The 13,891-nt window shown below is 37.4% G+C and overlaps 2 protein-coding genes across 3 annotated transcripts; both read left to right on the top strand.

The window, feature by feature from the left end:
- Positions 1–642: 642 nt before the first annotated feature.
- Positions 643–7,181, top strand: LOC141825017 (BTB/POZ domain-containing protein POB1-like). Its single transcript, XM_074712380.1, has 6 exons — positions 643–1,030; positions 1,796–1,912; positions 3,812–3,927; positions 4,014–4,077; positions 5,723–6,002; positions 6,081–7,181. Exons 1-6 carry the CDS (start codon positions 802–804, stop codon positions 6,904–6,906), a joined length of 1,632 nt encoding a protein of 543 aa, XP_074568481.1. The 5' UTR covers positions 643–801; the 3' UTR covers positions 6,907–7,181.
- A 3,144-nt stretch (positions 7,182–10,325) lies between these two features.
- Positions 10,326–13,401, top strand: LOC141823907 (putative inactive receptor kinase At4g23740). Of its 2 annotated transcripts, XM_074711112.1 has the most exons (4): positions 10,326–10,391; positions 10,572–10,797; positions 10,875–12,175; positions 12,532–13,401. In XM_074711112.1, the coding sequence occupies exons 3-4, from the start codon at positions 10,924–10,926 to the stop codon at positions 13,170–13,172; spliced, it is 1,893 nt and encodes a 630-aa protein (XP_074567213.1). In that variant the 5' UTR covers positions 10,326–10,391; positions 10,572–10,797; positions 10,875–10,923; the 3' UTR covers positions 13,173–13,401. The 2 variants fall into 2 exon arrangements, with proteins under 2 accessions (XP_074567213.1, XP_074567212.1); XM_074711111.1 differs by having other exon boundaries at positions 10,572–12,175.
- Positions 13,402–13,891: the final 490 nt, after the last annotated feature.

Here is a 13,891-nt window from a genome sequence, read left to right as displayed (position 1 = left end):
GCAAGACCAGCAATTAGTTCATACCCTAATTAAATTTCCAATTTAAAAAATCAAACCAAATCATACTTGACCAACGAGTCCATTGACGTTGACCCATTCCACCATTGAAAAAGAACGAGGACCCCTTCTAAAATAAAAAATAAAAAATAAAAAATAAAAAATAAAATTAAAAATTTGTATTATTAAATTTTAAGTGGATGGAGATTAGAAATGACAATACGTCCGATTACCTTTGACTAATGGCAAATTTTTAACATGTTTTGGAAAAAAAATATTTTCAGGGGCTAAAAGATAATTAATTTTATATATTTTTTGCAATGTCACATCAATTAATTGATAACTAACAATTTTCAATCGATTATTCATGATCACTAATTATCTTTGTTGGTCACGATACTATTGAACATTCAATAGATAAATACATAATTTAAATATATAATTTTAAATATGTGTGCTTAAAAAAAGTGAATTTATTTTTGTTAACAAAAAGTATGCAAGGGAATTTTCTTTTTATAAATTAATTTTAAAATTGGATAAAATTCTAATTTGGGCTTTGCAAGGGTAGATATGTAAAAATAGCATACTTTATCTCATTATAAAACGACTCTTTGTAGCCTTCTTTCCATTCCATTGTGTCGGCGTTGAAATCCCTCGATCCCTCCGCTCTTCTATCTCTCTATCCCCTCCGCCGCCGTCGTCGTCGTAGCGCCGCCGCTGCCGCTTATCCATCGGGAAGCAGGAAGCATCATATCGTTCTGGAATCGGCGTCGAGGAGTGTACGGGGCTGATGCGTGGCGTCGAATGAGAGAAACGAGAGGCCTCGCTGATATCCTTGACCGTCGAGCGCCGGCGACTGGGACGATAATGGATCCTGAACCCTCCCACTCCTCTGCGGACCACAACTTCGAGTTCGCTTTCAATTCCAGCAACTTCTCTGACCGAGTCCTCCGGATCGAGGTCATGGCGGAGCCGCCCGATGCCGGTTCCAGCCATCGCAAGCGCAGGAGGGATGACGGGCCCAAGGAAAAAGGAAAAAGGTGAGGGAAACCTTTGGACTCGATTGGTTCGATTTCCTCTGTAGATCCCTACTCTCTTTTATTTCTTTTATTTATTTTTTCCCCTTTCGATTCGATTGGTATGGTATTTTTTTCTTCAGCCTTGTTCCGATTGAATTACAAAATTCCAATAAAGTCTTGCCTCATAATTCAATGCCGACTGTTTGTAGGAATTTCAGGCATGATCGTGAAAATTGGGCTTTTTATTGTTAATTATCACTATTTTTTGTGATGAATGATGGCATTTTCTTGCTGATAACCTCGTTGAACTGTGGATTACAATAACCCTGCTTCAATAATATATATAGGCATTGCGCTGCATTGATAGTTTTGACCTGTTTTCTCTGCCAATTAGGGCTTTTGTGGCATGCGTAACATGTTGCTAATGTGCTGAAAAATCGTTGGTTAGATTCGTCAAGAAAGCAGAAAAATTCATTGATTCAAAGTTCTGACGTATTTCTTAACATTAACGTAGAGGATCCGTGCTAATTTTTTACCTTAATGCAAATATCAATATCAACCTCAATTGTATAGCCAACACACTTAACTTGATGCTCAGCACGAAGGAGCCTCTTTTCTTTTGCCAGAATCCTTATTTGTCTGGTTCGGCAATTAAATTCGGTTTTCCTCCCTTTTAGCTTTCTTTTTAGCACTGGAGTTTGCAAATTACTGTTTGGAGCTTGTATCAATTATTTTGTTGGCAATTAAATTCTTTTTTGTCGTTGTTGTTGTGGCACCAGAATTTGCAAACTACTGTTTGGAACTTGTATCAAATTGCCAGCCTGACACTCAAGAATGTGAAGAATATGAGAACCATGATGAAGATGATGAACCAACCTTTGAAGAATCTGCACCAGGTAAGATTCAATATGGTTTTATTCAGATATCTCCAACCCTCCTTTCAGGCTTGAATAGTTATAGTCGCTTCTGTACATTAAACCCTCTTATATTTTGCCTTACATAATAAGCTTGTTTTACTTTTAATTATAATTGACATTAGCTTGCAAACTAATTTTTATCAAGTTGAGCTAGGATTTAGCCAATTTGTATTGAACAACTAACTTGAAACTTGCCTTATCTAACTTCAGATTTTGAATTTCCAATCTCTAGCTCATCATGATATTGTGTTTGGTTGGGCAGAGGCTGGATGATTCAAACATGGAACCTATCAGTTTAAATTCTTATTCAACTGCTGAAAAGGGTAAAAAGATTGAATGCAGTGGTTTCTCTATATGTACATGCTATAAGTTCTAGCATGTAGATGTCAGCTATAAGTTGAACAAATCTTAATGCTGTGCCAACCATCAAGAGATTTCTTTTTCGATGAAATGTCTGTCAGGCTTCATGCTGGCCAAATCATTCAATCTGATTTTGATCCAACTCTTACCACTTTAAGCCGTATAATTCATTATCTTAGATGGTCAACCATTGCCATCCTAAGCCACATAATTCGTTGTCTCTAGATAGTCATCCACATTGTTCTATGTTTCCAATATGTTTCTTAGTGTTCTTGATAGCCTTTTCTTCAAGTTGGTGCATGAGCTTCTACAAAACATTTGTTTGATTCTTGAGAATCTCAAAACCTAACACGTTCTTTATTTTTTTCTTAATGAAAATTAACAAAAGCCACTAAAGTTGTCACTTTAAAGCTTGCCTCATAAAGTACCTGAATTTTATTCTTGCATAAATTGGAGTCACTTACATGGGTCTTGCCACTCCATATCCTTAGTAATATTAAATTCAATTAAACTATTTTTAACTACATTAATTAGAGTTTTCTGTCTCTCTCTAATTCGTATCCAATGGATTCATCTTATCTAACTATAAATATGTTAGTGTCTTTGAACACATCTATTCCATCTCAACTTTTTTCACTTCCATTTTATACTAATTGTGTCCTTATAATAGTATGTCTGTTTTCCAATAAGCCTTACATATCAATCTTATCATTCTCATCTTTGTTAAGTTGATTTTTTTTTTGTGCATGTCATTTTCTATCTACCCAACTCCTATAATCTCTCTTATCCATAAAGTTAGGTAGGGCATACCATAGAATTATAAAATTTTCCTTTTAGTTTAAGGACAAGACAATGATTGCACAAGAACCTGAGAACTCTCCATTTCTATCATCAATTCTTTATTCTATTAATGATGTCTCAATCAATATCTCCTCTTTTTGAATAATATATCCAAGATATTTAAAACACTTAAGAAACTGCATGTCCATTTATCTTAACTATTTGAGATCATTTTTTTTGTTGCTAAAGTGTCATTTTGTATCTTCAGTTTTAGTTCTACTTGAACTTAAGTCTACTTAAAATAAAATATTAAGTGTCTAAAGTTGTTCCTACCACTCAACTTTAGAGTTTAATCCATTAATATTCTTATTAACTACTGGATATTATATGCAATAACATGCACCACACCAAGTAGGCTTATTGTCAATATGATTGATGATTCATCTGGTGTCTAGTATATGCACAATCCATTTACATATGCAATATTAATGCATTTTACAAGAAATTTATATAGTACGCTTGTACTGAAATCATTTTTCATCAAATGTCTGATGTGAATACGAGTACTTAATCTTGTATTTCTATTGAAAAATAATCTTGCAATTATCATGTTTCAAATCTTTCTTTGAAAATACTACATTACTAGCTAGGGCAACTTTGTGACAAGGTTTTCATTGTTCTCATTATGATCTTTATTCTCTTTTTTTCTTTTGTTTTATCATCTTTATTTATTTGTAGGTGATGATTCAGAAAATAATGATTCCTCAAGCATGGGGTCTCCACGGATTCTCAGAGTTAAATCTATTTATATTAGTTCTGCTATACTTGCTGCTAAAAGCCCATTCTTCTATAAGGTTAGCAGTGCCTGATACTGCCATACGTGAAATTTTTGTGATCATCTTTACTGATGTGGAATTTATTCCCCTATCTTTGATATTAGCTTTTTTCGAATGGCATGAAAGAATCAGATCTGCGACATGCAACACTAAGAATCAATGAATCAGGTAATTTCAAATCACATCAAAGTTTTGTTCAATGCATGCTCGTATGCATTCTAAGACATATCATTGTGGTCCCTTTCCATTTAGTACTTTGTAATTCCTTGAGATTTTTGAATCAAGGAAATTCACATCACATTCTCTACCTCTTTCATTTGTTTAAGATATACAGTTTTCTTCAGGATCACAAAATTAGAGAACGAATTGACATTATATTTATTGTAGTATTCTTAAGAGTTGAATTTGTCTTCAGGATATGATTGTTGCTCTTCTATATTGTGATAAGATACTTAAGGCATGACAGGATTTCCTTTGCAATTTATAATGGGTTTTCTAACTAAATGCAAGATTCTTAATATATGATAGGATTTCTTAGCATTCTATTTCCTTAAACTTAGAGGAGTGCTGCTTCATTTTAAATTTGTAAGAAATCAACTTTATCAGGTGAACATTAAAATTGACACTTTAATCTTTGGGGCTTGACCTGTCACTTTTCCTCATGTGCACAATGTTAATAGAAAATTTCTTTATTTCATAAGAAGAAACTAGAAGCAGGCAAATGCATTAATGATCAAAAGTGATTAAAGGGGAATGCAAATATGAAGTGGAGAACTCTGCTATGATTAGAGATACAGAGAGGTGAATATACAAAGGTTGAGGAGATACATCTACATCCCCACACGATAAGAGTTGCTAGATGATTCCTCAGAAGAAATATCTGGCACCAAGGAGCTGCAGATTTTGTTAGAAGCCTAGTTGGATGAAAAGATAACAAGTTAGAGCTTTTGATCAAGGAGCCATGTTGGGACAACTTAACAAGGAGTTTTTTTTTATCAAATTTAATTGGAATAGATTATCTAATTAAAAGGGCAATCCGGTGTACAAAGCTCCCGTTAATGTGGGGTCCTTGGAAGGGTCGGACCACATTGGGTCTATTGTACGTAGTCTTATCCTACATTGCATGTGGGATTTGCTTAAAAGAAATGGTGTGGAATCTTTGTTCGGTCTTTAGTTTGAAATTTGTTGCCAGACATAGACTACCCAACTATCCACTTGGATATCAACTATGCTTTTATAGTTCAAATGGACAACTTAAGATTATAAGTTGTCAGTAGAAAAAGCCATGAAAAATAAGTATGTTGTGGTTTGGCTCAGCAGCATGTGCTACTTACAACCTCTTTAGCTAATTGATCAAGACAGGAAGTTCTAATGGAGTGGACATGAAGGTCTTATGTTGATGCAGAATGGGGCAAGGGTCATTATTACAGGCAAGAAAGCCCTATATTCACCTGCAAGTATGGCAACATAGTAATTATTAGCACCATAGGATATGGCAGATCCTTTTTTTTTTACATGAAAATATTATAATCCATTATTTTGTTAATTGGTGTTGAATTCCCATTAAATTGGTGATTCCTTTTGTTGTACATATGTAATTCTGTTTCCCACTGAATCATCAAAATTGAGTTTCATATGATTTGTTGCTGGGATTCACTAGAATTGGTCATTCTAGCCCCACTTCTCATTCTCTTCTCTGTATGTATTTTCTTGTTACCTGTTGCATTGTTGGCTGGTTAGATTTGCTTCTGGTTTCCACTTGTACCTGTTGTAGGACATAAACCTTCATCCTTTTCCTTTTTAATTTAAACAGAGGAAGCTGCTCTCATGGAGCTCTTGAGTTTTATGTACAGTGGAAAGCTGTCAACTACATCTCCAACACTTCTTTTGGATGTGCTGATGGCTGCTGATAAGTTTGAGGTTGTTTCATGCATGCGGCACTGTAGTCAGTTACTTAGAAGCTTGCCAATGACAACAGAATCTGCATTGTTGTATCTGGATCTACCTTGTGGTGTTTCAATGGCTTCCGCTGTCCAACCTTTGACTGATGCTGCTAAAGATTTCCTTGCCAATAGTTATAAGGACATTAACAAGTGGGTCAACATTTTTTACAACATTTGGTGGTCTTGAATAATTCTAATTCTTTCTAAACCTGGAACTATCTATTTCAGGTTCCAAGATGAAATGATGAGTCTTCCCCTTTCTGGCATTGAGGCTATTCTTTCTAGTGATGACCTCCAAGTGGCATCAGAAGACGCTATATATGATTTTGTTCTCAAGTGGGCACGTGCTCAATACACAGTGTTGGAAGAACGACGTGAAATCTTGAGTTCTCGCCTACTTCACCATATCCGTTTTTCTCATATGACTTGCAGGAAACTCAGAAAAGTTCTCACATGCAACGACCTGGATCATGACCTTGCTTCCAAATTAGTAACTGAAGCACTTTTCTTCAAGGCTGAGGCTCCTCACAGGCAGCGGGCCCTTGCCGCTGACGAGTTAAACCACAAGCGTTTTGTGGAGAGGGCTTACAAGTATCGTCCATTGAAGGTGGTCGAATTTGATAAGCCACACCCTCAATGCATTGTCTACCTGGATCTCAAGAGGGAGGAGTGTGGCAAACTGTTTCCGTCAGGGAGGGTCTACTCTCAGGCATTCCATTTGGGTGGCCAGGGCTTCTTCCTCTCGGCTCATTGCAACTTGGATCAGCAGAGTTCATTCCACTGTTTTGGCCTTTTCCTTGGGATGCAAGAGAAAGGCTCCATCAGCTTCACAGTAGAATATGAGTTCGCCGCAAGAACTAATCCATCTGGAGAATTTGTGAGCAAGTACAAAGGCTTCTACACTTTTACTGGCGGGAAGGCAGTGGGCTACCGGAACTTATTTGGCATACAGTGGAGTTCTTTCATCGCCGAAGATAGCCCCTACTTCATCAATGGCACCCTTCACTTGAGAGCTGAATTGACCATCAAACAGCCTCAACCACCTTTGCAATGATCAATAGTTAGGGTTGAGTGCTAGTTCATGTAAATCTGTCCATGATACTGTACTCTACTCGTCAAAACTCTGCATGAAGTTATGGTTTTATGTAATACTGCACCTGCAAAGCTGCAACAGTTGTGTGTTAGAGGAATCTTGAAAGTCCTCTTGATCTTGTCATTCTGCTCCTATTGGGTTTACAGCCTTATAGCAATTGCCGGATGGATCATGTCATTTTAATTTCGACCCGCATAATTGACAATCTATTAGTTCATTTTCATGCTTAATTTTCAGATGGAGCTTTTGTCAAGGATTACTCCATCACTAGTCATAGGTTCTCACCTGAATCTGTTTGCAGGAACTTTGAAAACCCTGCATTCGATTGAAATCTTCTTCTGAATTGTTACAATTTGCAGATCTCTTGTACATATGATCCTCACCTATCACAAAACAGCGATGTGGAGAAGATAGATTTCGTAAGCACTTGACAACACTTCACAAAAGGTAAAGAGTCAAGTTTTCTAACAGATCAAAAACACTTTTGTTCTTTCCTCCGTGGAAGTGATAACCTCTCTACCTGTTCTTTTGCTGATCTTCTAGGGCTCAAAGTAGCAAGTTGAATGATCTGCCCACTACCAAATCTCTCAGCAGCTGTTGAGTAGTCCAAATCTTGCACAGTAAGCTACTCATTTGATATGATTATGTTCTTTGCGACAATATCTGATTGCACAACTTTAGCAACTTTCAACTACACGAACTAGTTTAAATCAAATAATAGCAATCATTTCTTTTTTGGTTGACTAATAATTGCAATGATTAGAATGTAGAAAACTTTAGGTGATTAGTTGGAGGCAAAATGGTAGTTCTGTGAGGTGTATAATGATAACAACACGCAACAGTAGTAGGTGTGAGGGATACAGCAACAACTCTAACCAAAAGTATTGAGAAAAAAACTCTCCCAAAAAAGTTTGTACCACTTGAGATTTATTTTATTGACTTCCTTCTAAGTTAGAGATTCCTAGTGCTCAGTATGAAAGTTGAATTGAACTAGTGTTAGGTTACTAGTTTATGGTTGGAGCAACCCACCAATTGGTTGATTCGCATCGATTGAGACATTGATTCGACAAAGTCCATTGGTCTACTCATCATATGACAACCAAGTAAATCACAATTAGCCCTTTTTTTAGTTTGTATTAGGTATCCAATTTATGCCGAGTAATTTTGGGGACGATTGGTCTGAACCTACGAAAGTTTTTCATCGGCCATCAGGATAAATTGGGAGATCTATCTAGATGGTTAGCTTTTTCAGACCCAATATCCAATAGAGGAAAAATCTTCTACACTACATCGCAATTGGGTCTCAACCTTAATATATCTAGGATCCGTACTAGAAGTCTAACCATAACCATTGCATCATAGCTGTGGGAGCTCACAATTAACCATTTTAAATAATAACAACAATTTGATCAAAGGATCTAATCTTTTATTTTATGTAGTATAACGGTATGCTTAAGTTTTGGATTAAAGCTTAATATGAAAATAGATTTATTGTTAAGGGAACATTAGAGGGGTAGATATTGAAAATTGTAAGTTTAAACACACTACATCAATAAATTGGACATTTCTATTGGGAATCTTAAGGCCAAATTGAACTTCCAATCTAAAACTAACAACATTTCCATGCTAAAATTCTAAAGGGCAAATTGATAAACTCTAGGAAGCAATCTGAAAATTTCCCCAAATTGTCTAGTGGTGAATGGAGATGCGGACAAATGAGAAGGAATTTGGCAGCTGGAATGATGCTGCTGCTCTCCATGCAATAATAATATATGAATTAAATTGTATTTTTAATTTTTTTTTCTTTATTTTACTAGCATGATTTTTGTTCTTACTATTGGATTATTCATGCAGATGGTGTGCAAGTTGTTGTGTTCCTTTTTATTTTTTATTTGTATTTTTTATTTTAATCCTGAGATATCTCTTTTAAATTTATATATCGTGATCCATACTATTTATTATTGCTCGAAAATCTTATAATTTTACTAAATGAAATAGAAATATTATTCTTTTACTGTCATTTTTTTCTTAAATAACTTAATAATGTTAATCGTTTTGACTCTGAATTTTAAACATTATTTTAAGTAGTTTGAAAATTCTAGCATTAGGTAGTTACTTTTTAGAAAATGATTGCTATGCCAGCAGATTAGATGATAAGAAGAAAAAAAATTATCCAAGAACAATAATAATTTTGAAAACGTAAAAGTAAAATTATAATTAATGTAAGGGGAAAAGTAAAAGAAAAAAGAAAAAGAAAATGAGACAGTACTGCCACTAAAGTAACCTCCAAGCTTTTACTTTTACTTTTGGTTTTCAGTCTTTTTTTCAAATTTTTTTCTAAAAAAAATTCAAATCCATACCCCCGCCAATCTCATAAACCCTAACACAATTTATCCAATTAGATTTAGTCCAAAAAATATACAATAAAATTTATTCAATTTAAAATAATGAGAACAAACAAATTGATCAAATTATAGTTAAATTAAAATTAGTAATTTTATCCAAATTATAAATTGCAATTGAATCCTTAAATGATTTTTCCTCAATTTGCCAAGCTACACTATAGTTTCAAAAGAGTGAGGCTATATAAAGACAAATACTTTTTACAAAATAATTTCTAGTGTATCAAAAAGATCACAAATTTATTAGTTGTTATATTTGCTATATTTTTAAAATATAATATATAATTAGAGTTGATATTATATTATTTTTCATGCTTTAATTTGTATTTACCATCTAAACTTTATATTTTCAGTATATCTAATCATGATTTAGAAATTTTCATTTTCCCTTTTAAAATTTATTCTCTTTCTAAAAATGCCCTTTTACAATCATCCTCTCTAACTATCAGTATTATCATTTTACTTGACACAAAACAAAATACAGTAAACACATAACTTATACATTCTTTTGGATTTATAATGCCTCAGAATTGCTTTAGAAATTTGAAAATTAAGGGTTCTTTTAAAGAATTTGAAATTTTAGAGGCATTTTAAGAAAAGTGACCTTTGAGGAGCAAAACGAAAATTTTCACATGGTTGTTAATGCTTTTTGTATCTTTAAATCAAATGTATGGTGGAGGGTAGTGGAGGTTTATATGTGTAAAATTATACTATTTAGAGGGCTCAACTAAAAGAAGAAACTGGTTTATAAATACGCTTCTGGTACCCGTCTAGATCTACCCATAAACACTGTAACCTTGTTATTGGTCTACTCAGTAGGTGGGGTCCACGAAGAGAAAGAACCACAGAGGGTGGGTGAGATCGGGTAGATTTTGAAGCGAAACAGAATCTCCTCGTATGTTCTTTTTTGCGCTTTAATCCTCCTTTAATTTAAGCGTTTAACCGCCATCTTAAGGTCGATAAAAAGGGGAGGGGGCGATCGCTTTCGTTGGCGTGCGGAACCCCAAATCGCTTCTTCGAGCTCGGCAATGGCGATTTCCCAAGGTATGCTCTGCTTCGCCTTCCCCGCCTCTTTCTCTCTTCCGCGTTTTGCTCTGTTCTGCTCTCTCACATAGCGTCTGGTGAATGACCGCATTTTTACTGCTTTTTTATGAGTAATAATAATCCTCGACGCTAACGCTAACGCTTGCTTCTTTCTCGCTCTCCCTTCGCTGGTGCTTGCAGTTGACGCGAGCGAATAAATGATTGCATTCAGTGCCATCCGCGATCGCGCCAGACGCTACTTTTTTCAGCAAAATACAAGCGGCTTGATGCTTCTCAACGGCTACATCTTCTCTTGCCCTGATTTTGCTCTATTCTGAGATCTCGGAGTTTGATTCTAGTTTTTTGGCTGCGGAGGTGAGCAGAGACGGAATTTTCGAGTTTAGGTGACTTGTATGATCGAATCACTGTGAGTAGGGAAAAACTCGCGTCTTTTTGGTTGATTTGGGTGTTTTTTCTAATGGTAAAGTGGGATTGTTGAAGTAGATGCTAAGAGGTTGAGCCAGAGAAAGGATTTGTGAGTCAAGTGTTGGAAATGCGTTCAAATCGAGCGCTTTCGGTGGTTTTGGCCCTCTGGTTGGCGATTTTCGCCGCGGGGGTCGCCGCTGGTAGTAGCCTGGCGGAGGACAAGCAGGCGTTGCTCGACTTCCTCACTGCCGCGCCTCACGGCCGCAGCCTCAATTGGAGTCCTGCCACCGCGGTCTGCGGCCGGTGGACTGGCGTCACCTGCAGCGCCGATGGTGCCCGAGTCGTCTCGCTCCGCCTCCCGGGGATTGGATTCAGCGGCCCGATCCCACCTAACACTCTCAGCCGCCTCTCCGCCCTCCAGATCCTGAGCCTCCGGTCGAATAGTTTCTCTGGCCCGTTCCCGCCGGACTTCGCCAACCTCACTGCTCTCACTGGCCTCCATCTCCGATTCAACCGCTTTTCTGGTCCACTTCCAGTTGATTTCTCGCCTTGGAAGAACCTCACCGCGCTCGATCTCTCCTTCAACCATTTCAACGGCAGCATCCCGTCTTCCATCTCCAATTTAACACTTCTCGCCATTCTAAACCTCTCTAACAATTCGTTGTCTGGCCAAATTCCAGATCTTGAACTCCCCAACTTGCAGTTCGTTAACGTATCCAACAACCACCTTGATGGCACAGTTCCTAAATTCCTCCTAAATTATCCAAGTTCATCATATTCTGGGAATAACTTCACACCAATAATCCCATTCACTCCGTCACCATCGCCCGAACTACTACCACCTGCTCCATTACCAGCCCCAAGGTCCATAACCAAGAAGAAATTGAGTGAATCTGCAATTCTTGGCATTATAGTCGGCGGATGTGCTTTCCTCTTCTTAATGGCTGCATTGTTTCTCTATCTTTGCTGCTCGAGGGGGGACGAAGAGAATTATGTCTCAGGAAAAAGGTCAAAGGGGGACCGTTCACCAGAAAAGGCTGTTGCTCGTAAAGAAGATGCAAACAACCGGTTAGTCTTCTTTGAGGGCTGTACCTTTGCCTTTGATCTAGAAGATCTGCTGAGGGCTTCTGCTGAGGTTTTAGGCAAGGGGACATTTGGAACTGCATACAAAGCAGTGCTGGAGGACTCGACGACGGTGGTGGTGAAGCGGTTGAAGGATGCTAGTGTTGGCAAGAGAGATTTCGAGCAGCTGATGGAGGTAGTAGGGAGGATAAAACATGAGAATGTGGTGGAGCTGAAAGGATACTACTACTCCAAAGACGAGAAGCTTACAGTGTATGACTACTATAACCAGGGGAGTGTCTCTTCCTTGTTACATGGTATGTCTTCCACCATTTTCACTAAGCTAGCTGCTAAAGTTCTTCCTTTAAAACGTTTTCTGTTGATGCTGCAAGTTTATCCTTAGGTTTCAATTTCAACTACAGCAAAGTGTTAAGTATTTAGTTGTTTGTCTTGCTGGTTCAGGTAGATCTTAACTACTCAATTAACTTTATGCTTCTTTTCTTCCATGAACAAAATGATGAACAACTCCTAGTCTCTCTCTAAATTATTTTACTGAAGAATTGCGATATGTTGTGTTTCAATCTTCCCAAGATTGTGTAGAACTGCAAGAAGTTTGTATTTAACTTGTTCTTCCCCTTGGTCTATGATACATTACTGTAATATGCCTTTGCAGGGAAGAGAGGGCAGGATAGAATTCCCCTCGACTGGGAAACCAGGCTTAGAATAGCACTTGGAGCTGCAAGAGGAATCGTGCGCATTCACACCGAAAACAATGGCAAGCTTGTTCATGGAAACATCAAGTCGTCCAATGTTTTCCTCAACGACCAGCAATTCGGGTGTGTCTCTGATCTGGGTCTGCCATCCATCATCAATCCGATGATCCCGCCTGTCTCTCGCACTGCCGGTTACCGTGCACCGGAGATGGTTGATACCAGGAAAGCATCACAAGCTTCTGATGTCTACAGCTTCGGTGTTCTACTGCTCGAGCTGCTCACGGGCAAATCGCCCATCCAGATAGTGGGCGGCGGCGACGAGGTCATCCACCTAGTTCGCTGGGTTCAGTCTGTCGTCCGCGAAGAATGGACGGCAGAAGTTTTCGACGTGGAGCTGATGCGGTATCCGAATATAGAAGAAGAGATGGTGGAGATGCTTCAGATTGCAATGAGCTGCGTAGTGAGGGCAGCAGACAGGAGGCCAAAGATGGCAGAAGTAGTGCGGATGATCGAAGGACTGAGGAGGTTTGACGGCGGCAACCGGACTTCCACAGAAGCCTCAACGCCGACACCGGCACACCATGCAAGTGCCCCTCAGTGAGGTTCAGTTAGTGCTTCATGTTCAGATTCTTTGGCTTTGTCCATGATATTGCAACTCTTCTAGGTTTAAAATGGAGCAGAAGGTCTTTTCTTAGGTTTGTTTTAAGGTCTCTGTGGTTATCGAGTATAGCCATCGCAAGCAATTGTTACTGCAGATGAACATTTTGAATTGATCCACTTTAATGCTCTTTTTTCTCTCTTTTTTTTAATGAACTTTTTTATATATAAAAGTAGTCTGTCTTCTTCTATAGATGCTCGTATGAATCTTTAATTAATTTGTTTCCGGGAAAATTATTACAGCATTAACTAGCTTTCTTATAAAAAATCTTTGGACACGTGGCGCTGTGTCGTAGTTGGATTTGGTGGATTTTGGCTTGCGATTAGATAGATTCTTTTTGGTCAGATTTCAATGCGAATTAAATTGAACCGGAATCTATGTATTAATTTGGTCGGACCGACCATGCTGTAACTTTTAACCGTTGTAGTAATAAATTTGTTTAATGGATTGGTTTTAAACCGTTGTAATCAAATGCAGAGCCGAATAGTAGGCTCCAGTTTTGTTCATTTTATCTTGGTTCGATTTGAGTTTTAATTTTTAAATTTGAGTTTGACTTTAATAAAATTAAATATTTTGCGAATGGTTTGAGTTCGATTTGAAAATGATTTATTTAAAAGTTATATAAATTTAATTCGTTTCGACTCATTAATATATAATATTTA

Source organism: Curcuma longa, chromosome 3 (genome assembly GCF_044706935.1).
Source record: "Curcuma longa cultivar G26 ecotype Majalengka, Jawa Barat chromosome 3, ITB_CL_G26_1.1, whole genome shotgun sequence".
NCBI classification, from domain to species: domain Eukaryota; kingdom Viridiplantae; phylum Streptophyta; class Magnoliopsida; order Zingiberales; family Zingiberaceae; genus Curcuma; species Curcuma longa.
The sequence above is the reverse complement of the archived record's forward strand: the minus strand, read 5'-3'. Positions and strand labels throughout refer to the sequence as shown.

Bases quoted from the DNA above. Each gene is read 5' to 3' on its own strand.
- LOC141825017 (XM_074712380.1), top strand. From the start codon at position 802: ATGAGAGAAACGAGAGGCCTCGCTGATATCCTTGACCGTCGAGCGCCG. The intron at 3,928-4,013 runs GTTAGCAGTGCC...CTTTGATATTAG, and splicing joins AAAGCCCATTCTTCTATAAG to CTTTTTTCGAATGGCATGAA. The intron at 6,003-6,080 runs GTGGGTCAACAT...TATCTATTTCAG, and splicing joins AGTTATAAGGACATTAACAA to GTTCCAAGATGAAATGATGA.
- LOC141823907 (XM_074711112.1), top strand. From the start codon at position 10,924: ATGCGTTCAAATCGAGCGCTTTCGGTGGTTTTGGCCCTCTGGTTGGCG. The intron at 12,176-12,531 runs GTATGTCTTCCA...ATGCCTTTGCAG, and splicing joins TGTCTCTTCCTTGTTACATG to GGAAGAGAGGGCAGGATAGA.